At 41.0% G+C, this 26972-nt stretch overlaps 3 protein-coding genes across 4 annotated transcripts; 1 reads left to right on the top strand and 2 right to left on the bottom strand.

The window, feature by feature from the left end:
- Positions 1-321: 321 nt before the first annotated feature.
- LSM3 (LSM3 homolog, U6 small nuclear RNA and mRNA degradation associated) lies at positions 322-3121 on the bottom strand. 2 transcript variants are annotated; one of them, XM_071756016.1, is made up of 4 exons: positions 3025-3121; positions 1963-2073; positions 1056-1151; positions 322-727 (listed from the first exon to the last, which is right to left on the bottom strand). In XM_071756016.1, exons 1-4 carry the CDS (start codon positions 3043-3045, stop codon positions 647-649), a joined length of 309 nt encoding a protein of 102 aa, XP_071612117.1. In that variant the 5' UTR covers positions 3046-3121; the 3' UTR covers positions 322-646. The 2 variants fall into 2 exon arrangements, with proteins under 2 accessions (XP_071612117.1, XP_071612118.1); XM_071756017.1 differs by having other exon boundaries at positions 497-727; positions 1963-2062; positions 3017-3081.
- A 2-nt stretch (positions 3122-3123) lies between these two features.
- Positions 3124-13600, top strand: XPC (XPC complex subunit, DNA damage recognition and repair factor). The gene is made up of 16 exons (XM_071756018.1): positions 3124-3310; positions 3933-4128; positions 5084-5220; positions 5879-6002; positions 6186-6270; positions 6590-6747; positions 6945-7065; positions 7198-7287; positions 7644-8576; positions 9056-9216; positions 9462-9543; positions 10001-10135; positions 10622-10791; positions 11007-11100; positions 11626-11715; positions 12274-13600. Exons 1-16 carry the CDS (start codon positions 3214-3216, stop codon positions 12481-12483), a joined length of 2883 nt encoding a protein of 960 aa, XP_071612119.1. The 5' UTR covers positions 3124-3213; the 3' UTR covers positions 12484-13600.
- Positions 13601-14884: 1284 nt separating this feature from the next.
- Positions 14885-26947, bottom strand: TMEM43 (transmembrane protein 43). Its single transcript, XM_071756012.1, has 12 exons — positions 26799-26947; positions 25884-26033; positions 25139-25273; positions 23964-24058; positions 22099-22148; positions 20238-20307; positions 19363-19433; positions 19091-19212; positions 18826-18900; positions 18641-18742; positions 17191-17308; positions 14885-16772 (listed from the first exon to the last, which is right to left on the bottom strand). The coding sequence occupies exons 1-12, from the start codon at positions 26808-26810 to the stop codon at positions 16570-16572; spliced, it is 1203 nt and encodes a 400-aa protein (XP_071612113.1). The 5' UTR covers positions 26811-26947; the 3' UTR covers positions 14885-16569.
- Positions 26948-26972: the final 25 nt, after the last annotated feature.

The raw sequence follows: 26972 nt of genomic DNA, 5'->3' as shown, positions 1-26972 counted from the left end.
CTTCTTTATGTATCTCAAGTGGAAGATGCATATACACACACACACACACACACACACACACACACACACACACACACACACACACACACACACCCTTGCCTGCTATAAGATGTGCATCAAGAACTTGAACTCAGAAAAGCCATAAATAACAACACAACATCAATCTGCAAAACTTGGGTATTAATGAGGACAGAAATTGACACAACACACACAAAACTTACTATTTTCTCAGAAAGTAAGGCTACATACAACTTAATAACAGCACTAGCTCTATACAAGGACATAAGAATGTCTTCATTATAAAACATGACAACTCAAATCTGAAAGATAAACCATATTTATTTAAAACAAAGAAGTAAGACAGTGCTATTTTTCAAGACTGAAAAAATGGAGGATTCTTTTACTGATGTGAGAAGAGCCAATTTACATGGGTTACATTAATTCTGAGAAAATCAGGTTGGGTTCACACTGCTTCCATTGACTATGTGTACTTTCTGCAAGACAAACTCGTTCCCCTTCCCTCCCCTTCCCAAGAGTAGACAAAAACATCCTACGAAATACATGTAGAGAATTTTGAGACACATGATTGAAACATGAACCATTGTTCAAAAGTCTGAAATTTTCCAAGTTTACATCCTTTGTTGCTTCAACCAACCCTCAACGGGGGAGCTACAAGCACAACGCCGTCACCTCTGACAAACAGCATCGGAATATTCCTTTTGGTAGACTATGAAGAAGGAAAGAAAAGTTTACGTTTACAAAACCATAGCTTACAAAACATATCTGCTAAGCATTTGATCCGATTCAATCATAACAAAACACAAGAAACAACTCCAACAAGTATATGCTCAAACATACAACCTTCCAGATTGCACAAGAGATCAGTACAACTAGCACCACATCTTTGGATATCCTTTTTATTTCTGTAACAATTTGCCCAAAAGTTTTAGATCTTGTTTCAAAAGGTATTCAGCAATAAACTACTTAACCAATATAATACAGTTTAGTTTTTTTTTTTTAAATTTCTATGTGGATAAATACACTAAAGTCCTTACTTTATAAATTTCTTCATAGGTTTCTTCATCGATCTCTATAGTAGTTACAGTTTCTTCCACATCACCCAAAATCATATTTAAGTGCTGATCATATGCCTGCAGAAATGAAGTTACTTTATTATTTCTTCCAAAATTCAACCACAAGGTCATTAGAACGAGAATTACAGCAAGACTTTCAGGCATAATTAGTTTAGCCTGATTTTGACCAAAGTATGTTATTGTGCCAAAACAAAGTAGTTATCAGTTATAATTTCAAACATAAATACCAACAAACCAGTACTGTGCCACATTTTAAAAAAGGAAAGACATTTATATTCACTGAAATGCTCTTCCAGGAAATAATTCTGAAGCTTTCAGTCAGGACACATGCCAGCTCTTGGAGACAGACACACTTAATGAACATGATACCAGCTATACTTTTTCGATAACGATCATCTCATTCTTAATACAGCCTTAGAAAGACCCCAGGGTACTTCACAAGAGGACTGCAGCATTTTTACATATTTCAGACATAAAAATGGAAGTGGAAGGCAGTGGAATGAATTGCTTGGTATCACTCAAGAGACAAGAAAAACAAAATACATCCCTTGAAGCTCTAGAGAAATATTTAAAAGCAGGCACAGTACTGAACAAATTAGATTTTTCTGGTGATCATATTACACTTTTGGTAAGAGAAAGGGTTCAGCCCCTGTTACAAAGGTGAACTTTAACCTATCTTCTCTCATGAGTTCCATACTTTTAACCATGAGATACAATCATGTGCAGTTTAAAACTTCTTTTTAAAACAGCCCATGGAATACTGCAGGCAAGCTTGGGTGAGCTTGTACAATACACTGTTGTACATGAAAAAAAGGCTGCCCAGTGCTCAGCTGAGTAAGCACAGTAGCATTCTCAAAGTTTTACTTACATGTAGTCTACCTCTAAGCTCTCTGTCATTCCGCATTTTGACATAGATTCGCTCATCTAGACTAAGTCTGATGAGATCAAGTGGCTCTTCTACAGTATTTGTTGTTTGTTGCTAAAAAAGAAATAAATTTAAAGAGGTTATTTGTACAGAAGCCTGTGAATTTTTCCATTGCTCAGTGTTGGCAAAACACAGAAAACAAACACATACATACATAGATACAAATATTACAAATCATTCCTTCACATCCTGTTGAACCTAAGTGCAGCTACTATTACTACTCTGGATATTCACCAGAGCAAACAAAGCTAGTTAAAAAACCTTTATTCAGTTTGCAGCACATCATACCTCATGCATGCTGTTGTGTAAACAATATTCCTTACCAGCAGCCACTTACCACATGTCAAGAACAAGGTTATGGACCGGTACCACACCTTGCCATCAAATGGTACAGGCCAGAACCACACACACAGACATTTTTGCCAGCACACATCAGTCACACTGCCCCAAAGACACATCTCATCGCTCCTTGAGGCCTCACTCAGCAACGCAGCGGTCATTCCAGGCCTCAAGAGCAGGTCAGAAACCTGGACGCACACCGGGCTGAGGTCTCTTTTCCAGGCGGACTTTCGGGGTCACAACAAGAATCTATCAACACCTTTGTGCATGCCACCTATTTCTTTCTCAGCGAGGCACAAACAACGGTGTTCTCCTTAGTAGGTTTCCTCCTCTCCTCGGGAGTTTTCCCTTCTCCGATGTTTCCTAGGGGAAATGGGCCCTGCCCGCACTCCTGACGACCCCGGCAGGAGCACCAGGACCGCGGCCCGCCCTGCAATGTCTTCACCTCAGACAGAACGCGCACCCCGGGGGGCTGCGCCTCAGAGAAGGAGCGTGCCCAAGAGGGGGTGGCTTTGCCCAGCCCCAGCTCGGCAGCCGAAAGCCTGGCTCCATCCCGAGCCCCTCCAGCCGCGGAGGTTTCCGCAGGCCCGCGGAGGGAAGGAGGAACCGCGACGAGGAAGGCCTCGCCGCTGCCTCCCGGGCTGAGAGAAGCAGGGAGCCGCTCACCTGGTCCACTTCATCCGCCATCTTTCAAACCGCTTCTCGCGCTCTCCCGCGAGACTTTATGCGCCTTCCCCTTCCCCTCCGACAGGGGCGGGACGGGGGCGGAGCGGGGCCGGGGGAGCGGGGTTGAGGCGGGGGCTGCAGCGTGGGTTGCACCGGAGGCTGTGGTCTTCGCGGTGCCGCGGGAGCGCCATGGCCAGGAAGCGTAAAGCATCGCCCCGGCCAGCGTCTGCCAGCAAGAGACGCTCCGGGGAGCTGGAGACACCGCGCGGCGAGGCAGAGGAGGACGGTGAGTGCGGGACGGGGGGAGGCCATGGCGGTGCTGTGCTCTGCGCCATCGTCCGGGCTTGGGGAGGCTCCAGGCCTCTGGCGATTGGAGGGAGGGGGCGGGGAGCAGCGGGTGTCGGTTCGATCTTAGCGAGCTCCGGGCTGCAGCAGCCCTCGAGAGGAACCGGGACGTTACCTGGAGCCGGAGGCGTGGGTAGCGCTGTTCCCCGCAGTGCTACGGGCGGGGCCGTGCCCGCGGGAATCGGGGCTTTGATGCCCGCTGTGAAATGTCCGTCGGGGCGGCCGCGGCGTGCGGGTCCGTGTCCCCGCAGGAGCCTTGAAAACGGTACCTCAGAGCAGCTTCACAAAGTCGTAATGTCTCTTGAGTGCTTGTCTTTCGGCTGACCCCGTTGATGGGACTGTTGGAATCTTGGAGCACTTCTTGTCCACTACATTATCACCAGCATTTTCCTTAGACGGCTCCTGTTCAATTCTTGCCTCTTGCATTATTCAGAAGCAGTGACATGGATTGGCCTCACTGCACGGGCTAACTTCTGCGGCAGCTCATGAAGTTTGTGGAGTTTGCATTCATCATGCAAAGATGAATCGTTGTCTTATATCTGCCTTTCTTCTGTCCCGTGCAGATGACTTTGAAGACAAAAAGCCCACGATAAAGAAAAATGGCTCAAAAGCTCTGAACAGGAAGAAGGAAGAGGATTGTCATACAGGAGTTTCCAACTCAGCAAATGAGCTTTCAAAGAAAAAAGAGGCAAAGTCATCAGTGAAAGATAAAAAAAATGCTAGAAGCCAAGGGAATCGTAACAAAGAAGACATGTGCAGGTAAATTTACTTACCATTCAAGTCCATATGAGCTTTCTCTTCATGTTTCTTCTATTTGTTCAGGGCCTGATGCTGCATATGTGCATGTGAGCTGTTTAGTTTAGTCTGTCAGTCCAATTCAGTACATTTGTGTCACACAGCTGAACAGGAGTACCATCTTACTCATTGCAAGTCTTACCATCTTACTCTCCTGGGAGAGATTGTCTGTATTGTAAGCAAATATGTGAACCTTTTCAAATTAAATGTTTAAGATACATTTGAATATATTAAGATATATTTTAGATGTATTAAGTGTTTACAATAAAATATTATTTCATTTGTTACAGTGTTTACATGGGTCTTGGGAGGCATTATGGAATCTGGCATGAATAGAAATGTTGGCTTGAGATTTGGGTTTAGATGATCAGAATTCTTTAAACATATCTTTCCATGTTGTTTTTTGGAATATAATATCAACACAGTCTACCCATTGCTATAGCAAATGAATTAATAAAAACAAATATAACTGATTGGTCGCACTTCTCAGGCCAATGAGAGCACTGGGTATTAGTGTAGTGAGACAGAAACAGTTCCAATTTCAGTACACTTTGAAGGTTCATTAGGAGCAAATGATTCAGTGAACCATTTCTACAATGACTTAAATTGTACAAGCTGTTCTAAAGCATGAAGACTTTTTTAGGTTCAGGCATCTTTCTTCATAAACATCCTTGCAGAACCAGGACCCAAGTTGGCACTGGAAAAATGGTGTTCCATTGAGCCTGTGGTTTTTTGTGGCAAAGACAATTTGCTTTACAGAGGAGGTATCTGTGATTTAATTGTTAGATATTCAATCTGTTATTACTGATGTGAAGGTCATGTTTCGTTTATTTCCCTATTTTATTGTGTTCTTTCTCTATTTTCTTTAAAGAAAACCCTATATTTCCTCATGCTAAAGCCATTTTGATAATTTTAACAGTGATCTGCCAAAGCCCCTGCAGAAGGAGATGAAGAAAGAATCTCCTGTTAAAAAAGAGATGGAAGACAATACTGAGGACAACGATGATGATGATGATGATGATGATGAAAGTGAAGATGAATGGGAGGATGTTGAAGGTAACAATTGTGTGTGTATTCATTTTAATATTCTTAATTTTTTTTTTGTAATTTGATTTTTGAACCATTTCTCATTTGGATTCAGGTAGTTGCATATACTCTGTGTACCTCAAGTATGTTCCATGTGCATATCTGTATCTTTAAAAGCTCAGATCTTATGATGCTTTTAGAAAGGTTCCAAACTTGGAAAAAAACCAGGCAACTACTGACCTGATGATAGTGCCTTGAATTTGACTTTTTCTTGGCTTACATTAAAATTATGCTGCCGTGCACAAAGAACTTTATCAGCTGTTTGTGTTGTCAAATAGTGAACAGCTAAGAATGGGTCAGTTTGAAGATGCAAACTTGTTACTGCTTAATACAGGGGAGTGGAGATGAAACCAGCTGAGCTGTTTGATTAGCTGGCCATCAGTATTCTGTGATAATAATAAATGATGATCATAATCTTTATATTTTGCTGCTACAGTTGTTTGCCATTTAAAGTGAACAGTTGTCAGCTTTTTTTCTTTACTACTTTACAAGTAATTACTGGGGATATTTTGTTTGTAGGTTGGTTGAACACTTGAGAAAGATTAGGTGGGTTCTTATCCCATCATTAGACCTCCCTGGGACATCTGTTCCATGTTACTTATAATTTAGTTATATTTTATTTTTCCAGAGCTCCAGGAACCTGCTACAGATAAATTAGAAGAAGCTGATGTTCTTCCAGCAGTGGGGCTGCCAAGCAAACCTGTTGAGATTGAGATTGAAACCCCAGAGCAGCTGAAGAAAAGACTGAGGGGGTAAGAACAGGGAAGAGAGTAGAAGGCTGTTAAAGGATGAAGTTAACAAAGTCAGTAACTCAACTTTTCTTAAGTGGGCACAGAGGATTCTCTGTGAGATGGATTGACTTTTTTAATTGATTCTGTTCAGGAATCTAGATAGTCAGGTCCACAGAAAACCCACAACATCCATTTCTTATGCAGAGAAAAAAGACAAGCGGAGTTTGAGGCGTATCTTCGGAGACTGATGAAACGTTTCAGCAAGGAGGTTCGTGAGGACACACATAAGGTATTGGTCACAGAAGCAGCTGGTAGAGAAAAAACTGAGCATAAAGACTTCTAAACTGATTCACAATGAAGAAACTAAATTTGATCAAATAATTTGGCACCATGGCTAGAAGTGAAAAAATAAAAAGGCTGTAGTCCAAATGCTGTCTTCTGATTGTGATCTGAAGACAGCTTTCTGTCCCCCCTGCTTATGCCTGAGAGGCTTTGTTGTTGCCTGTCTCTGTTAAAAGGAACAGTAAAACCTTCCTTATCTTTACCATGGACAATAGTTCCGGCAAAGAAAATCTTGTGAACTCACTATAGAAACTTTCTTCTCTCAGGTTCACCTCTTGTGTTTATTAGCAAATGGTTTCTATAGGAACAGGATCTGCAGCCAGCCGGATCTTCATGCCATTGGTCTATCTGTCATCCCCACCCACTTCACAAAAGTGCCTGCTGGCCGTGTGGACCTTCTCTACCTTTCCAACTTGATGAAATGGTAAAAACTCTCTCTCCTAATCATGCTGTTACATAAAATGTAGTCAGGGTTCAGGAAGAGGGGCAAATGTAATTACCAGTTTTCAGTGATTTTAAATAAAGGCTGAGAGTCTGTCATTTTTAAGAAGGAAAGGTTGAACTGTGAAGTTCAAGAATACCATCACAAACAACAGAGAGTAAGTTGATGTCTCATTTCAGGTTTGTGGGAACCTTCACTGTCAATGATGAGCTTTCCACTGAAAAAGGAGAGCCCCTTCAGTCAACCTTGGAGAGACGCTTTGCCATCTATGCTGCACGAGATGATGAAGAATTGGTTCACGTAAGTGATTGTGCACTGCTTAAAATTAAAATTACTTGTGACAGAACCCCAATTTAGCAAGAGATTCAAGAGGAGTTTTTTATATACCTTGAAAAAATGTTAAACAGGCCTTTTTTTTTTTTTCTTTTGCAGATATTTTTAATTATTCTGCGAGCATTACAGCTGCTGTGTCGCCTTGTGCTGTCTTTTCAGCCTATTCCTCTCAAGGAAACAAGTGCAAAGGTAGTTTTGTTGGGTGTATGGAATAAAGAATATGTTTAGACAGTAGGACTGGAAAAAATTTTCAAGCTGTTGCAGCTTGAAGTTAATCACTTACTGCATGAACCAGGATGATGATAATGTTCTGTCTACAGTGCAGAAGATACAAACCCAATTTTTTTAGGTTTCTCTGCTATAAAAGGCAACCATTTTGTGTATTTCAGCAAAATTTTCCCATGCTTCAGTGGTTTAAATGTCTTATGCAGATTGACCATGCCTGCTCACCTTTGGTCTGCCTGTACCTCATCCTGGTCGCAGTCTTTTTGTTTAACATATTCTTAGTCATGATGATAGCAGTGACCTAACCTGTTTCTTTGCAGGGAAAAAGCTCATCCAAGAGGCAGTCTCTCGGTGGTACCTCTGAGGGGCAGGAGAGCTCAGCCACAATGCCCAAAGCTGTGGCAAAAAAATGCCCCTGCAAAAAAGCTAAGCAGGATGAGAAATCTTCAGAGAGTGAAGACAGCAAGGAGCTGAAGAAGCCTAGAACTGCTCAGACCAAAAGGACATGCAAGACAAAGTTGACTTCATGCAGCCAGGAGCAAAAGGAATCTGGTAATGAGAAGAGCAGTTTAGCAGAAAAAGATGTGCCAGTCAGGCCCAAGAATGATCGCCGGAGACGAGTGGCCTCCAAAGTGTCTTATAAAGAAGAGAGTGGAAGTGATGAGGGCAGTGTTTCAGACTTCAAGATTTCAGAGGAGGAGAGTGATGTGTCTGATGAGGATTTTGAGACTGTCTCTAAAATACGGAAGAGCTCACTGGGCTCCCAGAAGTCAAAGGTAACAGCTACAAAAAGCCCAAAAACTGAAACTTCAGAATCAAGGTTATCTAAAAATTCATATCGAACTGAGTCCATGCTAGGAAAAAGTACAGCTCCAGCCTTGCCTCCTGCACAGAGAAAGAGAAACAAAATAATTTCTAGTGATGAAGATGATGGGCAGCAGGAGGTAAGAAAAGTAATGGGCACAGACCAGTGGCTGGAGGTTTTCCTTGAACCTGAGGAAAAGTGGGTGTGTGTAGACTGTGTTCATGGCAATGTTGGCCAGCCCCAGTTGTGCTTCACACATGCCACAAAGCCACTTTCCTACATCGTGGGATTTGACAACGATGGGAGTGTCAGAGATGTGACACAAAGATATGACCCAATGTGGATGACTGCAACAAGGAAGAGCCGTGTGGACCCTGAGTGGTGGGAGGACACCCTGCTACCATATAAAAGTCCCTTTGTGGAAAGAGACATGAAGGAGGAAAATGAGGTAAATGGCAACAGGTTATTCAGGACATGTAGTCAGATGTCCAGTTCTTGGGTTCTCATTCAGGCAAAGCCATTGGAAATCATTTCATGAAGAAGGAAGTCTGTATTTGAGCTTGAGATGTTCAGATTGAGCATGTTTTAAAGGGAATATACAATGATAATTTAAAATTATACCAAATTCAGATTGTTCAGAGAAATCTGGATGGCAAAAGTACTGGACAGCCCACGGTGGAAACCTACTGTGGGTTCTGTACAATTTAGCATTGCTGTGCTTGGAGAGAATCTGTAAAACACATAGGTTTGGGTACACATCTAAGTACCTATTTGTAAGAAGAATGCTTTGGTCTGTTGGCTCGTGCAATTAAGCTTCTGTTTGGGTTTTGTTTTTTTTTTTTCCTTTGATCCATGCTTTGATCATTTTCCTACAAAGACTAGTGCAAGCGAATTGTGAACTCATCCTTCTTTGTATAATTCCTACAGTTTCAAGTTAAGCTTCAAGATCAGCCTCTACCAACATCAATTGGAGAATACAAAAACCACCCTCTTTATGCACTGAAGAGGCACCTCCTGAAATATCAGGCGATCTATCCTGAGTCAGCTGCTATCCTAGGGTACTGCCGGGGAGAGGCTGTCTACTCCAGGTGGGTGGTGCACATGCTGTTATGTGTGACTGTGGTAACTGATAGAAGACTTAGTTTGTGTGAAGACCACGGTGGTATCAGCAGTATGGTATCAGACCATGTCAGTAGAGAGAGTGAGGCATTTAGCTGCTCAGACAGCATATCACGTTTTTTACAATTTCTAACATGTAAATAACAGTTTGGAATTCTTTAACGGGGAGACTTCAAAACTCTTACAGTTGCTTGCTTCCTTCTGGCCTTTTTAGAGACTGTGTACACACGCTGCACTCAAAGGACACTTGGCTGAAGCAAGCTCGAGTGGTGAGAATTGGAGAAGTGCCTTACAAGGTAAGAGAGTTTGACTTCCTCCTGTGCAACCTGTCTGCCCTGTGAAGTTCAAGCTCAGTTCTGTCTTAGTTTTTGTCTTCTCAGTCAGCAGATATAGATTTTTCACTTGTTTGCATGGCCTGTGGTAGCTGCATTGTGAATCTGTCTATCTACTGTGCCTATAGTTCCTATATACTGCCCAAACCCCAGCTCTGTCTTCTTCCCACCCCAGCAGTAGTTATCTAACAGAACTGCACCTTTTTCATCTTCAAAGACATCCCAGTGTTTTCTATGAACTACAGGATCTGGCTCTCTGTTGCATACCAGTGCCATGGATTATAATTTTTAAGCAATGGGTACTGAAGCTAGGAAACAGACATCTCTTCCAGAGCCCTCTCTTTTGATGTCCTAGGAAACTCTAGAATCCCTGGCAGCTTGTTACTGTGGTATTACAGGCTTGGTCACTGTATTTGCACAGATGGTGAAAGGCTTTTCTAACCACGCGAGGAAGTTGCGCCTCGCAGAGCCCACAAACCGGGACAGAGAGGACCTGGCGTTGTTTGGTCGCTGGCAGACAGAGGAGTATCAGCCACCTATAGCAGTGGATGGAAAGGTAACTAGAGAGGACTCAGTGTTAAAGGGAGTGTTGGACTTTATTTTCCAGAAGTTGCATATTTTAGAGGTGAGATCAGTCAATAATACCTGGATTCAGGATTACAAGTTCTGAGGAGGTATCTGGTACCCAGAAGGAAATGGTCAAAACTTCACTGAGGGCTTTCTTTCCTGAGTACAAGTAATGGGTGCTAGCAATGTAGACTGCTAGCTATGATTTAGTTGATCTAATTTTTCTAGTCCCATGTTTGTTTAGATAATTTTCTGCATCGCAGCCTGAGTAACAAAGCCTGGGCAGAGAACATAGCTAGGAGATAACCATGCAGCTAAAATCTAGGCTTGTGCCTTTTCATGTGAATGTTAATTGAATACCGGAGTGGAATGTAGCAGGTCTAAAAGAGGGAGAGTCCCTGAACTGTAGCAAGAATTTTCACTTCTCTCCAGAGAGCAGGAGTGTCATCCTTTCTCTTCATTTTCCCACCAACAGGTTCCCCGGAATGAATATGGAAACGTCTATCTCTTCCTGCCATCCATGTTACCTGTTGGCTGTGTGCAGCTGAGACTTCCAAATCTGAACAGAGTGGCACGGAAGTTGGACATAGACTGTGCTCAAGCCATCACTGGATTTGATTTTCATGGTGGCTACTCACACCCAGTGTATGTAAAGCTGCTTTGTTGCAACTCACAGATTTTTATGTCCTGCAGAATTCAAGTGATATACCTGTGTTAAGGAGTGTGTGTAATGAGTTACACGCTTGGATCCTATGAGACAAATGGTTCTATCAGCTTTCAGTAGTTTTTAGCTTGGTTGGGTCAGCAGGTATTTGCTCCTTTTCTTCTAGTAGATGACAGGATTGTGTTTTCCTTCCTAGTACTGATGGCTACATTGTCTGTGAGGAGTACAAAGAGATCCTCATTGCTGCTTGGGAGAATGAACAAGCAGAAGTAGAAAAAAAGGAGAAGGAGGTGAGAATTATTTTTGCAGCTTCTTTAATGTTACATTTCTCAAGTGAATTTCATTGAAACTGTGGACAGTCAAACAAGGGTGGGCTGTGTAAGCACAAAACACGGAGCTCTGTGACTATGAGGATCTAGTTGCATCCCCCAAATACCCCTCTTTGGGCTTACTGTCCAGTCTGCAGTGGGATGTGATATAGGTGTGTAGCAGTGTATGACAGAATGCATACTCTGGCATAGTTTTACAGAGCTGCTAGGAAATAAAAATAGAGGAATACACATGTGAGGTTGAAGTTTGGGGGTGTTTTTGGTGTAATTTACACAGGGTGCACATTAGAAAGTGATGGTAATGCATGTATTCAGCAGATAATTGGATTCTAATAGATTTTACTCTTAAGAATCCTGCTGGCTTTTAATCTTTGATTGTGACACATTTAATGGGAGTTTAAAATATTAAAACTTCCATTTTCTGTGGTTGTAAATACATTGAAACTTAGAGTTGTAAATTTTTGTCTTTCAAATAATCCCACACAGAAGCGTGAGAAAAGAGCTCTGGGGAATTGGAAACTACTGACAAAAGGCCTTCTCATCAGAGAGAGACTGAAGCAACGCTACTCCATTAAGGTATTCTGCATTTCTATAAGTCATTTCTTTTTCAGGATCATATTTCTCTACACTAAGATACTTTTTTTTTCTAGTATGTTTCCACTAGGCATGGAGTGTAGAACTTCCAGAGCATTGTTGCTCAACAATCTTTTCCTTTCCTGTTGTTAGCATGTGACAAGCAACTAGATAAAAAAACTACACTAGAAATTCAATATAGTCATGTCCAGGCAAGATTCATTATTGTTTAACAAGAGATAGTGTTTACCAAAGCATCATTTTTTTGGTACTTTTTTCTCTTTTGACATAACGCCTTCCTAGGTTTATTCCTCCAAGCCAAGCAAGCAGCTAACATGAAAAGGGCTATTTTTTTGTTACAAAGTCAGATGTTTTAGTTCTTAATCTTTTCCTCATTGAGAAAGATATCATCTTTTTAAGGCATGTTTATTTTTGTTCTTCTGCAGCAAGAAGTATTTTGCTTGTGCTTAATGAATGCTTGATCAAGACAAATCCTTCTAGAAAGGGACAGTTATGAGTGATTTCTAGAACTTCATGATTTTCACACCCCTTGTTTTCCAGACTGAGCCATCAGCACCTGAAGCAGAGAAAGGAGCTGGATTCTCTTCTGATGAAGAAGGAGGTCCAAGTTCAGAGAGTGCAGTAGGGAACGTGGCCATTTCTTGGCCTCAAAATCGCCAGTTAGAAAAGAAGAAAGAAGAGAAGACCAAAAAGAGCAAGCGAGAAGAGAAAGCAGCAGCAGCACAGTTGTTTCCTTTTGAGAAACTGTGAAAAGAACAAGCATTTCCTTACTTTTTTCCAGATGCAAGAATGATAGTCCCAAAATAAGTATCCTTTGCCAGTTAAGGGATTAGCCTTCCTGAGCACTTGTGTTTCTGTGCTATCAGGGGCCAACCTAATTCAGTATCAAGGGTTCCTTCTGCTGTCACAGGTAATTATGTGCATCCTTTTATCATTTGATTTAGGAGAAGCAAATGTGCAGTTGTAGCTTCTGAGAAGATCACTTTGTGCTTTTGGGGGTTTTTGCTCTTTTTTATCACTCAGCACTAATAATTCTGTTTTCTCAGGTATTCCTTTCATTTGCACTGCCTTCTGACATTTTCATCCTTTTAATTTTTCCTTCTTGCCCAGAACTAAAGTATGAGGCTGCTATTTAACAGTCTGCAGTGAGCTGTTCAAAGGACTACCTGAACCCTCTTTGATTCATAGTTTATCCAAATTGGTGGTGGCTGATTTTACTGTCTTATCATCACAGAAAGGGAATCACTTTCTCTAAGGTGAAAAGAAGCATGCAGTCAAGCTTTGGAGGAATCTTGAAATTTAGTTTCTAAAGAATACCTGCCTTTTGTGAAAACTCAGATTTTCAGCCTATAATCTTCCTTTACTTTCAGAAATTTTGTGCATTTGAAGGGAGAAGCCCTGCCCTCATTTCAAACTTAAGGTTAAATATGTCTTTTTAAGTAATTTGAACATAGACATTTGTTTCAGTTTTATCGAGGCCATGTGGATAATATGTTCTGGAGCAAAACATATAAAACTGGCTGAGTGTCATTGTCAGAAATGAAACTCACTGCAGCTAGAAAGCTTTTGTAAAGGTTACCCAGCATTTAAAAGCTGTTAAGAGAGGAATATTAAATCTACACAAGCTTTTCCTGCAGTTTTGTAATAGGAATGCTGATGTCTGTTGCAGTATTTTTATAACTAAATTACACTGACTCTGTCTCTTCAAAAGTAGAGGGTAATAGTGTAGTCATTGCTGGACATTGTCACAGAGGAAAGACTGAAATGCTAGAAAATGGCTTACATTTAATTCAGAAAAAAAAAATCTATTTTTGTACTGTATTTGTAGAACAAAATAAAGTATGAAAGAGGAATGTTGTCCATTAAACCTCCCCTCCAGCTCGCTCATTCTTCTGTACACAGCTTTGTTTCCCTTGAAGAGCTCTCATGCAAGCATAAGGACACCCCATAGTATTTCCAGAAGTCACAAATCAGGTCCCAGGATGCCCCATTTATTTAAAGTTAGGTGTCTTCATTATGAGTTTTTAGTTCTTGTTACCAAAATCTATATTTTTAAAGAGCAACCTAAGATGGAGGTTTGGGGAATAGACACAACCTGTATATAAGCTATATAGACACATATATAAGCTATAAGACACGTATATAAGCTATAAGAAAAATTCTAAATCTTGCATCAGCTGGTAATACTGCAGATGTAATTCTGTCTGTGTTAAGTCTCTGTGCTGATACATAGGATACACCCACAGATGAGCACTTTGAATGTGAGGGCTCTCATTCAGCTCCTGCTTTTCATTTTCTTAAAATAGGAGCTGGTACCAGCTGTACCAAAGCGACTTGGTACTTCTTAACTTGGGAAACTCATCAAAGAGACATCAAGGTATGAGTCTGGGGACTATTTATAGCTGGTGTGAAAAGAAACAATAACATCTTCAGAGACCAGGATCCTACTCCTCTGCTCTGTAGGGAGCCAGCTCTCCTAACCTAAGGCATGCAAAAGATGAAAGGGTAAATATGCTTTAAGGGGAAAGAGAAGATGATTGACAGACAGGTACATGTTCTGCCAGATTTTGGTACAGAAGCAACAGAAATACTGCACCAGTTGTTTCTATAGAAATGTTTGTGTACGTGCAATGAAAGCAAGGCTTGGCCCCAAGAGAGTGCCTGGCCTAGGAAACATGAAGCTCTTGCCTGTGAGAGGAGTCTTGCTGTATTTTGCGTAATTCCTGTGCACACACTTGTATGCATGACAAAAGGACTTTAAGCTGTTGAATACATAGGTCAAACCCTCACTCTCCTTAAAAATACAAGATGCTGCAGCCAGTCAGGTTGAACCATTGTGTTTTTCAAATAATCTTAAGGAGGCAAGGAAGTTACTTAAACCTAAGTATTCAGTAACAGGGAGTAAAACCATGGTAGGCTGGAACAGCCTTTCATCACAGAGAAGTATATAAACCAGAAGCAGCTGTGCTGGTATTGGGAACTTGCTTCCCAAAATGGGGAAATATTTGCAGTCTAAACAATTCCAAAGGCCAATTATTTCAACCAGCAGTAGCAAGCTAATTCACATGGAAGCTACAAACTAATCCTCCATGTACCTGAACATGAAAGGTGCCACACATAAAAGTAATTAAAAGACCTATAGGCCAATCTGTTGAAAACTGCACTTTATTAAATATACAAAAGCTCAGCACTTCAGTAGAAAATTTTATCTTCATCTCTAATACCGTAATACTGGTTAATTTCCTGCATCATTGGTAAAGCAGCAGTCCAATGTTTGTTCTCCTCAGTGGAGTACAAGTCTTAGTTATGGAGCAAAAGTTGTTGGAGGGCAGCAGGAAGATGGCACAATATTGGTATCACACATCAGCTGCATATGAGACCACGTGCACTCCCTATAGCCCTCTGCTCACTGCTACTGCTTTTACACATGGAACTGAGCTGTGACACTGGATTCACAGCATTCAAATACCAGAAGAATTACAAGAATTTAAGCTAATTCCAATAAAGTAATTACTACTCAAAAATTTTTAACTCAGTTCTCTAATTCATCATGATTTGTAGCAAACATTTGCTTCTATCCACATTCAAGTTAAGTTACTTTGGTACAGGGAACATTCTCCTGATGGTCTTAACTGGATTTCATTAATGAAGATATTCTTTCTGAACTGAATTATATATACTTACAGGAAAAAAACCACTGTAGTGTAGGGGCACATCTGGAAAGCAGACTCTAGGTGGAGGGAAACTTAAAACCAGTAAAAGAGAGTCTCTAATCTCAAGTATTGGTTACAGCATAAATAAGTAAACACAACCCACCAATGCTACAAGAAGGCATTCCTGTAACATGATACAAAGCTCAAAATTTAGGCTACTACAACATATGAAATCTTATCAGGAAAAAATGTTTTCATTATTTCACTTCATTTTCCTTACAAAGTGAAACTCAAGAAGTAGAAGTATACACAGCAAAGAAATCCCAAATATTTTTTAAAGAATATACATTCAATTATAAAAGTCAATTTTGTTTCAAGGGAACAGTGTTATTTTTAAAGGCTAGTGACCTCTCAGTTTCCCCTTAAATAAGCACAAATTAAAGTTAAATTTTTGCAACAGTCAAGCAATGGTATAGCCCAGGGTACCGTTTTGGATGCTTAACCAACAACTTCAGAGCCTTCTAAAAAGTTGGGGGAGATCAATGCCTTCTGACAAATGTGTATGACCTTTGAGCACTGTAACCTGGCCACACATTAATTCCATGTTACTTTGCAAATCCTCAGTCCAAATGCATACATTTCATACAAGTATTGTGTGAAATTCAACTAAGATGAGTTTTCCCTTTGAACGTGTACATTTTCAGACTCATCAGCCACAGAATATACACAATACATGACTGTGCATACAAGAGAAGGCAGCAGAGCAAGGGTTTGTCAGAGACAGGTACACACATGCATTTCCTAAGGGTATCTCATAATGGCCCACGTGATGAAGGTGGCACTTCCTCCATAATATACAAGGTGCCCAGACTGTCACTGAGGACTTGCCAGTTCTGGTTAAAGAGACAAATCTGCTTGTTCGCTGATGGATGATGAAAACAGACACTCCAAAATGCTTTTTCCCCCAAAGCAGATGTCCTTGACTCCCTACAGACAGCAAGCACCCTATAGCCATATTTTTCATATATAACATGTACTAACAATCACATTCAAGCCCCCTCTCTGGGTGGACCCAACTCTGGGTGCACACTGCTGAATTCTGATAGGCTGTAAGCACACTGCACTAACAGGGACAGAAACATTTCTAACCAGAACTCAGTGCAAAACCCCAACAACCTCCTTCTCACTGCTGCTTCTTTGGTGGAACACGAGATTTTGCGACCACAATTGGAACTATGGAGAGCGACGCGATCAGCAGAGCCCAGAGAGGGCGGTAGAAGAGCCAGCCCAGGGAGATGGTCAGGAGGGACAGTGAACTGGCTACACAGAAGGCAAATGCTTTTAATCCAATGTTAACCAGATCTCTGACAACAGGAAACCAGTCCACTGCAGAAAGAAACAAGGAATAAAGTAGTTGAAAATATGGTAATTTAAAATGAAGTCTTATTTGTACCCAGGATTTGCACGCTAACTATTGCAAGACAGAAATTATGAGGAGTGCTGGATAAGGCACTCAGCAGACTATCCTCAAGGCATTTAATAATTAAGCAACAGCTGAATAGAAGGCAATGATATCCTCATCTCTTCAGAGACATATTTATGTATTTTCTTTTAATGTTCACAAAGCAGCTATCCAGTTCAGGGATCCTGTTTACGTCCAATGACTTTCAGATCAAATCCAATCTGAGTTCAAAACAGATTCCTCATGACCTCCAAATTAATTAAGTGCATATGTGAGCAAGAGGACCTCTCTAGGGATCTGATCCTAATTCTAAATCCTTCTACCTTTCTGTAAAAGACTTACCCAAAGTGTGAAAGATGCGGATCATCAGGCTGATGCCTACAAACATGGCCAGCCAGCCTGCAGCACGGAGGGCCCAGGTCTTCATGTTGTTACTCTCATGTTCTTTCTGAAACACTTCCTGAAAGCAAACACCATTACATCCAGCATGTTTCTCAATTTGAGATCCTCTTGATTCTAGTTTATTACGAGCAAATGAGAGCTGAAAGCATTTTAGGACTACAAATTCTCTTGTAGAAGACATATTGCAGGTCGTTCTGCAGGGTCTTTTTGAGCAACATCACTGCACACTACAATAGGTTTCAAAGTGCAGCACAAGAGAAACCAGCATTTTTCTAAACTGAGCTAAACAAGCACTGTTCAAACACTACAATGGACAGAAAAAAAATTTTTCGCTGCAAATGGATACATTCAACATCACTGTGAAAAAAACAGGCACTAATAACTAAATGAAATAGAAGGAAAAAGATCTGACTTTGCTATGTCTGTGCAATATGCACTGGTGGCTGAAGGAAAGGTGTATGAAAGGAAGTGCATAGTATTCAGGGAAAAATGATAAAACTTATGTGTGGATTTCATCAGGCAAACATCTATTTGCAAGAATTCTGAGTAATATTTTTTCAAAATGGGCTGTCTCCCTCTGGCCCCATAAAATATATGCATGAAGATGGGTTTGACATAACAAAGAACTTAGTGGGAAAAAACATGTATGGCTGATTGATTACTTGTACATACAAGTATTCTACAAATTATTTATATATAGTGAGTTAACTTATTTACAATAAACTAAAATTCTGTCTAAGGAAGATTCAGGACTCACAGCAGGGAGCTGGCTCTACTGCTTCTCTCAACTCAAAACAAAATCCTTTTTAACTGCTCTGCCTGAAGGTTCTTCTTTAGCCAGAATAGCAATAAAAATTTCAAACAAGCCTCAACTCCTGTTATTAAAAGCTGAAGAGAGGATAGCATCTACAGTTACTTAAATTAAAGCCTGATTTTTACTATATTTACATACAACCTCTTAAAAAGTGTGTGCTTGCATGTGTCAGTGGGAAATTACCAAGAAGTAAATACAAGCAAAATGAGAAGGCACAGAAACAGCCTTTAAGGCAAAGGAAGTTCAGCATCACACAAAGGTATTTTAAAAAGAAAAAAATCCATAAAATAGTCCCTTTAAAAAAAAAAAAACAAAAGCATCATGAATAACTAGAGCCAAAATACATACTGCTGGTGGGCAAAGGATGGCAACACAAAGAACATGCAGAAACCTACAAGAAAAACATAGGCTACAATGCATGGTCCTAGAAAAAGGGGAGAAAAGCCAGTGCTTACCATTGATTACCTCCTCCTCTACAGCAGGTCTAAAGGAGAATGGCAGCTAATTTTGCTGCTGTTTCTGCACTACAATCTCCATTTTTAACCCTTCATTAGTAAGTACAGCGTGGTATCTCACCTCCACTGAGAGATCTCCAGGGTAGAGAATATGCAGGACATCTCCAGACTTGGTGTGATATGGAACCAGCTGATCACCTCGCTGGCGAGCAATCACAGTCACCTTGGAAGAAAGGGAAAAAAAGATTTACTGGTTACTGAGCTGGGAAACACAGTTTACAAATAAAAAAACAGCTCAAGACTCACCTTATCAGCAGCACCCAAATGGGGATCATCTCCACTCAGACCTGCATAGAAGAATGAGACACGAAGGTCTCCCACCTACAAAGAAGAAAATATTGGAAGTCAAGAAAAACTTCTTTACAAGAGAATCACAAGACAGACAACTCTGCATGGAAACACCCTTTACGCATCTAATTTCTGCATATTTAAACAAAAATGGGGCATGCTCCAACTTTCTTCTTTTTCATGTAATAGTAATCAGTGCCTTGGTTTATCTTTCTCATCTTACTTCTGGACGCCTGGGGTTGTCGCTGTGGTAAAAGTAATCTCCTCCTCGGGTAACATCAGCATGGGGATCCTCAAGGTTTGACAAGCTCAGCTGCTTGAAGTCATCAATTTTATCTACAAGACCTAAGCAAAATAAAGAATCAAGCTCAGGTCCAGTGTCTAATTCAGAACAGTCAATTTGCTGTCTGGCTTCCTGATTATCACATTGTGGAAGAACCAAAGGCTGCTGCTGGTGCAACAGCAGAGACAACGCCAGTACAGAGCAATCCTTACCCGTCGAAAGAACAAAGCCTCCAACCTGGACGTTGGGTGATACAGCAGTGAAAGACTCCACAGCCATGGCACTGCAGAACAGAGAGTCCCTGATCAGTCTCAGAATTACAGTAAAACTCTAGAAGTACATAATATGCTGCAGTGTGGGAAAATAACAGAAAATAGGTGAGGAGGATTATAAACATGCTCAAATGATTTGCAGATGAGGTGTAGAAAAACACATATATTGTATTAACTGCTGTTTAGCCTTTTATGTTAGATGAGTAGAACATCTGTGTTTAGATAACATAGACCTGTGATAGACTTAGAAGCACCACATTGAACATACTGGAGATTCCAGTCCTGCTATGAGCAAGATCAAAGCACAGTGGTAAACTACACCTTGCATCAATTCTTGAAATACAGGCAGAAAGAGCAGGGTTGGTGATCCCTGCATCCCTGCTTGTGTACCTCTGCCCAGGTGCTGGTTTGGGGATCCCCAGGTCAGTGAGGCAACAAAAACAAATTTAACTCCCTACATTCCATCCCTGGGTTTGTGGTTGCTTCCTGCCTATGCTGGTGCACACAAGCACATAAAAGGTTCTGTGTCAAAGCCCAGAAAGGAACCCATTCAAGTTCTCCTACCTGGACACCACAGGGTCCAGAGGTAATGAAATAATAACCTGGCATCCAGCCATTACTAATGGATAGTTTAATTCTGGTTCCACCAGGTAGCTTTGAACTGATCTCTAATTTCTCTTTGCCTTAGTTCTTCCGACTACCAAAGACCAAGTTTTCATTTCAACTACTTCACTGTGTCACAAATATAGTCATTTAGCTTTCATCTTTTATCAGATACAGTGACAGAAGAGTGACTGTGCTAGGTGGTAAATTACCTTGGGTTTTTGTGTCCAATTTCTCGATCAAAGTTTCTGCTGTTCACAACTTCTGATTTCCATTCGGTATCTAAAAAAAATTATAGGTTGAGGAGAAAATAGGAAAAATTGCCACTCAGATCTTTGTTATTAAGGCACTTCTCAATCAATTAAGAAGTTCCAAGTAACACTTCTAGTAATACTGTTTACATCAAGGCTTGTATGTGATAGTCTGTACTGACACTTAAGTCCATCCAACTAACATTAACTACAAATAGCAGGATTTAGGGAAAAACAAGTATTTCAGAGATAGAATTGTAACTAAACTTTGCACAGTCAGAGCTTTGCTATTGGTATCTTCCATTATGAGGCTTTGACTCTTGGCCCCACTCTTTGGAACAATCCAGTTTAGTGAGGGAAGGCTGCAAGCTCTGCTGAAACTGGTAGATTATGGTGCATTCAAGAAACAGAGAGAGATGGTATCTGTACTGTCAAAAATCCATAGTGCTGCCTGTGTTCCAGACACAGCAGCTTTCCCACATCCCCAGAACAGACTCAAGCAGATTCCTTAGAACTCCTGCAAAACTAGAGTCCCTTTTTTGAGCAGCTTCCATATTAAGTATAGCATGTTCTACTTCCATGAAGGAGTAAAGAAGAAGGAAAGCCAGCTTGGTTATACAATGGAGTTGGTGTTGCTGTAAGGGATATGCTGGTGCATTGGGTACATGGCAAGATTTTGGTAGTGGGAGGGTGCTGCAGAAGTGGTCTCTGTGGGAAGAAGTCAGGGACTGCTCTGTGTTGGACACAGCTGGTTCTGCACTACAGGCCACAGCTGAGCCCATCACTGAAATTTGGGTTTTCCATGAAAACAACTTTTAAGAAAGGGCAGAAAACACCAAATGGGGCAGGGAAGTAACAAAAGGAAGTAAGAGAAATCAGAAGAAATTTCAAAGTCCAAGGAGAGCATGCTCCATGGTTTCACTGCAGCATGGGGAGAGTCCATACTGGAGAGGGGGCAAAGAGTGAGAAGGGAAGACTGGCAGAAATAAACCACAGTGCACTGACTGTAAAGCTGTTCCACTCCCTGCACCCCTCGCTGCTTTGCATCTCCATGCTGGTGGGTTCCATGCTTCACTGAGCTGTGCTATTTTTATGATCACACCCAGAAACAGCTTCACACCCATGTTGCACATCCATGTGCTTTAATCAAAGATAAATGAAGCACAAAGACCAATCTCCAGATGACTCACAGTATTTTTCTGCCACTGGGCAGATCAGAATAATGCTCTCAGTTCTGACTGTGCCAAAAAAGCATTTGGCAAATGCCACAGTGCACATCACAAGGTGTTGGCAGTTTTCATTACCTGGTATCAACACCTAAACAGATTCTCAGACAGGCTGTCTTACAGGCTAGAGCTACACTGTTCTTCCCTGTGTATTCTTCCCTGTGTTCTTCCCTGTGTATTGTCTTCTGCTCATGCCTGACACATGCCCAATTACTCTACTTCTGAAGAGTAACCTCAGGTGTCACTTGAAAACACTCCCATCTCTGCTCATCTCCTACCACTGAGGACCTTAAGGGTCCTGTCTATGGAGCACCCTATCCTTGGATGCTGCTCTGAACCTCTAGCAATTCTAAGACAAGATTTAATGCTTTCTGTTGTAGTTGCTTGCTAGCAGCACACCTCCTTCCACCTCAGTTACCTAAGAAAGGGAGGTCCTGCCATTTGTTTAGGAAACAGAATTTTTTGCTTATTTCTCCACTTTCCTTTCTTTCCCAACATGAAAATACCATATTTTACAATAAAAATAAAAATCTACACATGTAAAAGTCCAAAGTTACATGCATAAGAGAAATGGGACCTTCTCTTGATCAACTTACCATATGAGTACTTTGTCTCTTTCTTAATCTCACCATTCTCTTCATATTCCCTGCAGAGAAAAGGGGTGGGATGAGAACCAAAGCAGTGCACACACACCCCTGCTCAGGGCAGAATAATTTAACAAATGAAATGCACAGACAGCTCACTGGCAACACAAACATATCTTTACAACTCAACTAACTTTTCTCTGAACTACCTATTCTGAAAACATTTTGAAAACATTCTGAAAACCTTTTATCCCCACATTGACAACAACAAGGTCTTGACTAGATTGATGCAGAACAACCAGTATTAAAGACAGTGAGACAAGCTGACCTAAATCAACAAGTCTTCTACAGATGCTGCACCATAAGCAGGTTAAAACTGAAGTTATTTTTCACACCTTCACAACTTCTTTTTTTTTCTGATGCAAAAAACATTTGGAACCCGAGTTCTGCAGTGTCAGAGCTAGGTAACAGCTATTATCTTTTATACTACTGTCAATGGAATTTTTAATAAAACAGAAACATATTCCCTCTTCTACTTGCAAAGTAGCTAACATTTTATTACAGTTTTGTAAATCCATTTGAAAAGGTATCTACACTGCAGTAATGCCTATTAGAAAGTAATGTGAGTTTCTCAAGCAACTGAAATTTGCACTTTACTTTCACAGCTGTAAATTAATGTTGGGTTTTGATTATCAAGGATAAGGTTTGTCAGTCTTCTAAGAACCAAGAATTCTTGTCTTGGTTTAATTAAGTACTTCAATTTGCACATGTATGAAAATAAGAGATTCCCCTCATAGTCATGTGTCAAAAAGTTCCAAGTGTCAAAAAGTCCAAGAAAAGAATATGACTTCTAGATTCAACTGGATATAATAGGACTATAATTGCTTTTAAATAGTCCAGTGTACGTTAGGCTGCAGGTATCAAACAAATAGTTTTTGGGTCAATGGGTTTATCAGTTTACTCTGGAATTCATAACCAAAATTGTTGGGTTCACTTACTTTTCTAACAAAAGTTAAACCCCACTTTGATAGATCAAAAAAATACCCAACTAATAAAATGAAAACAAAACTAAACCAAACCAACAAAAAAAAAAAACACCCCCCACAAACAAACAATAAAAACAAACCCAAACAAGTGAATAATTATAATCACCTATGAAAGCCAAGGGAAAATATGATAAAATTTCTGGATTCAGCAAAAATCTTATTGTAAAATCTTTCTGAGGACAGAAAAAAAAATGTCTTGAAGGGTCCATGTTCAAGTTTAAAGAACAGAAGTGGGAAAGGCTTAGTAGACGGAGGGAAAAAGAGGATTATAGAGTTTTATTTGAAAAAAAAATCAGGACTAAGTATTTTGGGACAATGTTTTTGATTCCACTAATCAATGAGCAGGCAGGGAGTATTCTGGGGGAGAGTTACAGAAATCCTGATGGGTAGATAATATATCAATGAATAAAAGAAGCTTTAGGAACACTAGAAAGGAGAGCAAGATCTTTGAATTCTCTTGAAAACACAAACACATATGATGAATATAGATCAATGTGCTCTGAGATGGCACAACGTCAGGCAGTAATGAAAAAACCCACAGCTACAGCACAGAGGCCAAAAAATAATTTATGAAGCTTAACAAAATCAGGAAGTGGAAAGATCTGATAAAAGGCCTTGGATGTTATTCAAATTTTGTCAGATGCAAAGTCTGCAGCATTGACCAGATACAAGACCTGAGGTATTCAAGGAAGCAAGTGACTCCAATGAAACCCAAGAGTTGTAAAATTCTCCTGTCTTAAGGAGTTGGATTTTCCCTTTGATGGCAGGAAAAGAAAACTGTTGTTAACACAACAGCTTTATAAACAACTTTCATCAATTCCTTTCACTTACGTAGATTCTTCACGTTCCACCCACTGGTACATTTCCACGTTACGCTTAAGTTTGACAGCCCAGATAGAGAGCCCATAGCTGGGATCAAACAAAGGCTATTTAAGAGATAAATAAAATAGAAAATTAGTATAAAATCTGTACCTCACAAACTCCAACACCATACTTTTACTATCAAACACACTTACATACCTCACTGTACATGACTAGTAGGTTACACATAGTTGAATACAGTATAAATGTTACTAAAGACAAAAAAAGAGCATCTCTTTATAGAACTGATAAATCTTACGTAGAGAATGTTCATCAAAAATTATTGCCACAGTGAAGAATAAACCACAAATGCTGCTTATTGGTATGCAGGCTTAAGAGTTTGTGTTGGTTTAACCCCATCTGGAAACTAAGCACCACACAGCCACTTGCTCACTCTCCCTCTGCCTCAGTGGCACGGGGGTGAGAATCGGGTTTAAAAAAAAGTTAAACCCACGGGTTAAGGTAAAGACAATTTAATAGGGCAGAAAAGGAAGGAAAAACAATTATAATGATAAAAGAATACGTAAAACAAGGAATGCATAATGTGACTGCTGAACAGCCACTGCCCAATGCCCAGTTAGTCCCTCAGCAGCCATCCCTTATCCCTGCTCTGGCCAATTCTCCCAGCTTTATTGTTCAGCATGTTGTCATATGGCCAGTTTAGGTCAGTTTTCCTGGCAATGTCCCCTCACAGCTTCTTGTGCTGTATTTAAATCAGTGGGAAATTTTATCTTGCTGGATGCTACCATGCTGTGTATGGGCTGCTGCAGTGCACAGGAAATGTTACCACGACTGGAAAGTCAGAACCAGCAGAGCCTCTGTACTTCAAGAGCAGATACTTTATAGTATCAGGAAGACAAAATAGGTTTCCCCTGCAAAGGGGATCTGTAATTTTCCAAAGGCAGTGGGAAGGTAAATGCATCTAGACATGGCCTTTGCTTGGGGGTAGTGAGATGAAGGCTGTACAGTATCTACCTGATTCCAGGCCAAGAATTAAACCTTGGATGGTAGCTGGCAATGCTTACAGAGGAGAAGAAAAGCTACACATCCTCTTCCTGGATATCAAACATAATTTTAATTAGCAAAGACTTTCCCTTACTGCTAAGCTTGAAATGCTCATATCTTCAATATATTATTCCATTTACCTTAGATGTACTCAGAGGGCCAGCTAAGTGCACCAATCTCCCTTCATTCTGCTGAGACACACTGTGGATGCTATCAAGAGAGATCACAAGAGAAAGTCCCTCATCAAGAGATTTGGCTGTCCTTAGAGCTCGTCCCTGCAATCAAGAAAAACAAAATCACATTGTCAAGAATTGACAGCACAAGTGGTATTTTGTGAAAAAGGTGAGCAGACAAGTGATCTGAAGACCTCAAGGAATGTTTGTATACTCTCAAAACACATTGTGCAAAGCAGGAGCATGGGCAGTTTTCCTTACTTTACCATCATACTATGGTGTGCTCTTTCCTGCAAAGCCACTGCTTTTCCCTCTTGTAGAGATAAAAAAGTAAGTCTTAAGTTGGAAATTCACAGAATTCTGCTCCCCCAAAACTGCCAAACTCCAAAACTGCCAAAAGCATGCATGTTTGCAAGGGCTGACTGTTAGAATTCCCTACTTACTTTAAGAGTTTTTCTAATCTAAAACCAAGACATAATATAACACTGTCTATACAACACTCAGTTCTACAGAAAGAAAATCGCTGGCCCAGTGATTTTACTCTTCTGTTATATCCCAATGATAAGCAGCAGACTCTTCAGATGTAACGTCCTTTTCACATGGATGAAATAATAAAGCTTTAACACGATCATTACAGTAAGCTTATCAGTGCAAACCTAGTTGAATGTCACTCAGATGCAAAATTTTGAAGCTCTGACAGTATTTCACTTACTTCATTGGTAAAAAGAAGGTAGAAAGACAGAAGAAATGTCACAAGTCCCATCAGCATTCCTCCAGAAGTCTCGCTGAGCCTCTCCAGGAACCCTGGTTTAGACTGGCTCGTGATTTTAACATGTTCTTTTCTGCTGCCCGTGTCAGAGAACTGTCAGAGATAACCCCCAAAAAAGCAGTATTGGTGTGAAAAAGGAAAATAAATAAATAAATATAAAAGGTTTAAAAATAAGTCTTTTAGCTTTGTTGGTACTGCTGCCTAACAGAGTAGCACCTCCTGCCTTGCACCAGAACTTTTCCACACATCAAATGCCTCATCACACTTCTGATACCAAAAACACACTCAGTAAGTAAAACTCAAGCGTAGTGAGGGAAAAAAATCCTATTCTAGTGGTTCAGCATGTTCCTTCCAGCTTTCTTCAGCCTGTCTCTAGGTTCCCTATTTGGTGCCCACACCCTGTATCCAGGCTATGACAAATTGAGTAATACTCCTGAATTCCAGACCAGCTGAAACATAGCTATAAATAACAAGCTACATTTTACCTCACCAGTGCAGAACAGCCAGCATGCTTCCAAATAATTGCATCTTGGGACAACAAAAAGACAGCTTAAAACAAAATTACTCTTGCTATCCTAGCCCATACCACATTAAAGCGGGGAAGCCCGGGGGCTTGCACCTAGCAGCACTCAGAGTTTGTAGGCTGGCTGTGGAGAGTAACCAAGAAGTAACTTCGAATTAGCAGATACAACCAAGGGAGGAGGGATGTGACCGCCAGGCGGGATGTGGCCGCGTCCCCTCCGCCACTGTCCCGCAAGCTCTCCCCGGGGGGAGCGGCCGGAGCGGGAAGGGCCCAGCCCCGGGGATCGTCACACAAAGCGCGGAGCAACAGCAGCAGCAGCCCCGAGCAGCACCTACATTCCTTGACATCTTGAGCTTCTTGCCCTTGCCGGGTATCCCCCTGGAGAAGCCGCAGAGAAGCTTCAGGAGTCTCGTTCCAGGAGCCCCGTTCCAAGAGCCACCCGCAGCCGCGCCCACCTCCCGAGGGCTGACCCGGCCCTCCCGCCTCCCGCGCCCCCGCAATGCGTCCCG

This window comes from Heliangelus exortis, chromosome 12 (assembly GCF_036169615.1).
Source record: "Heliangelus exortis chromosome 12, bHelExo1.hap1, whole genome shotgun sequence".
NCBI classification, from domain to species: domain Eukaryota; kingdom Metazoa; phylum Chordata; class Aves; order Apodiformes; family Trochilidae; genus Heliangelus; species Heliangelus exortis.
This window is presented reverse-complemented; position numbering and strand designations above follow the sequence as displayed.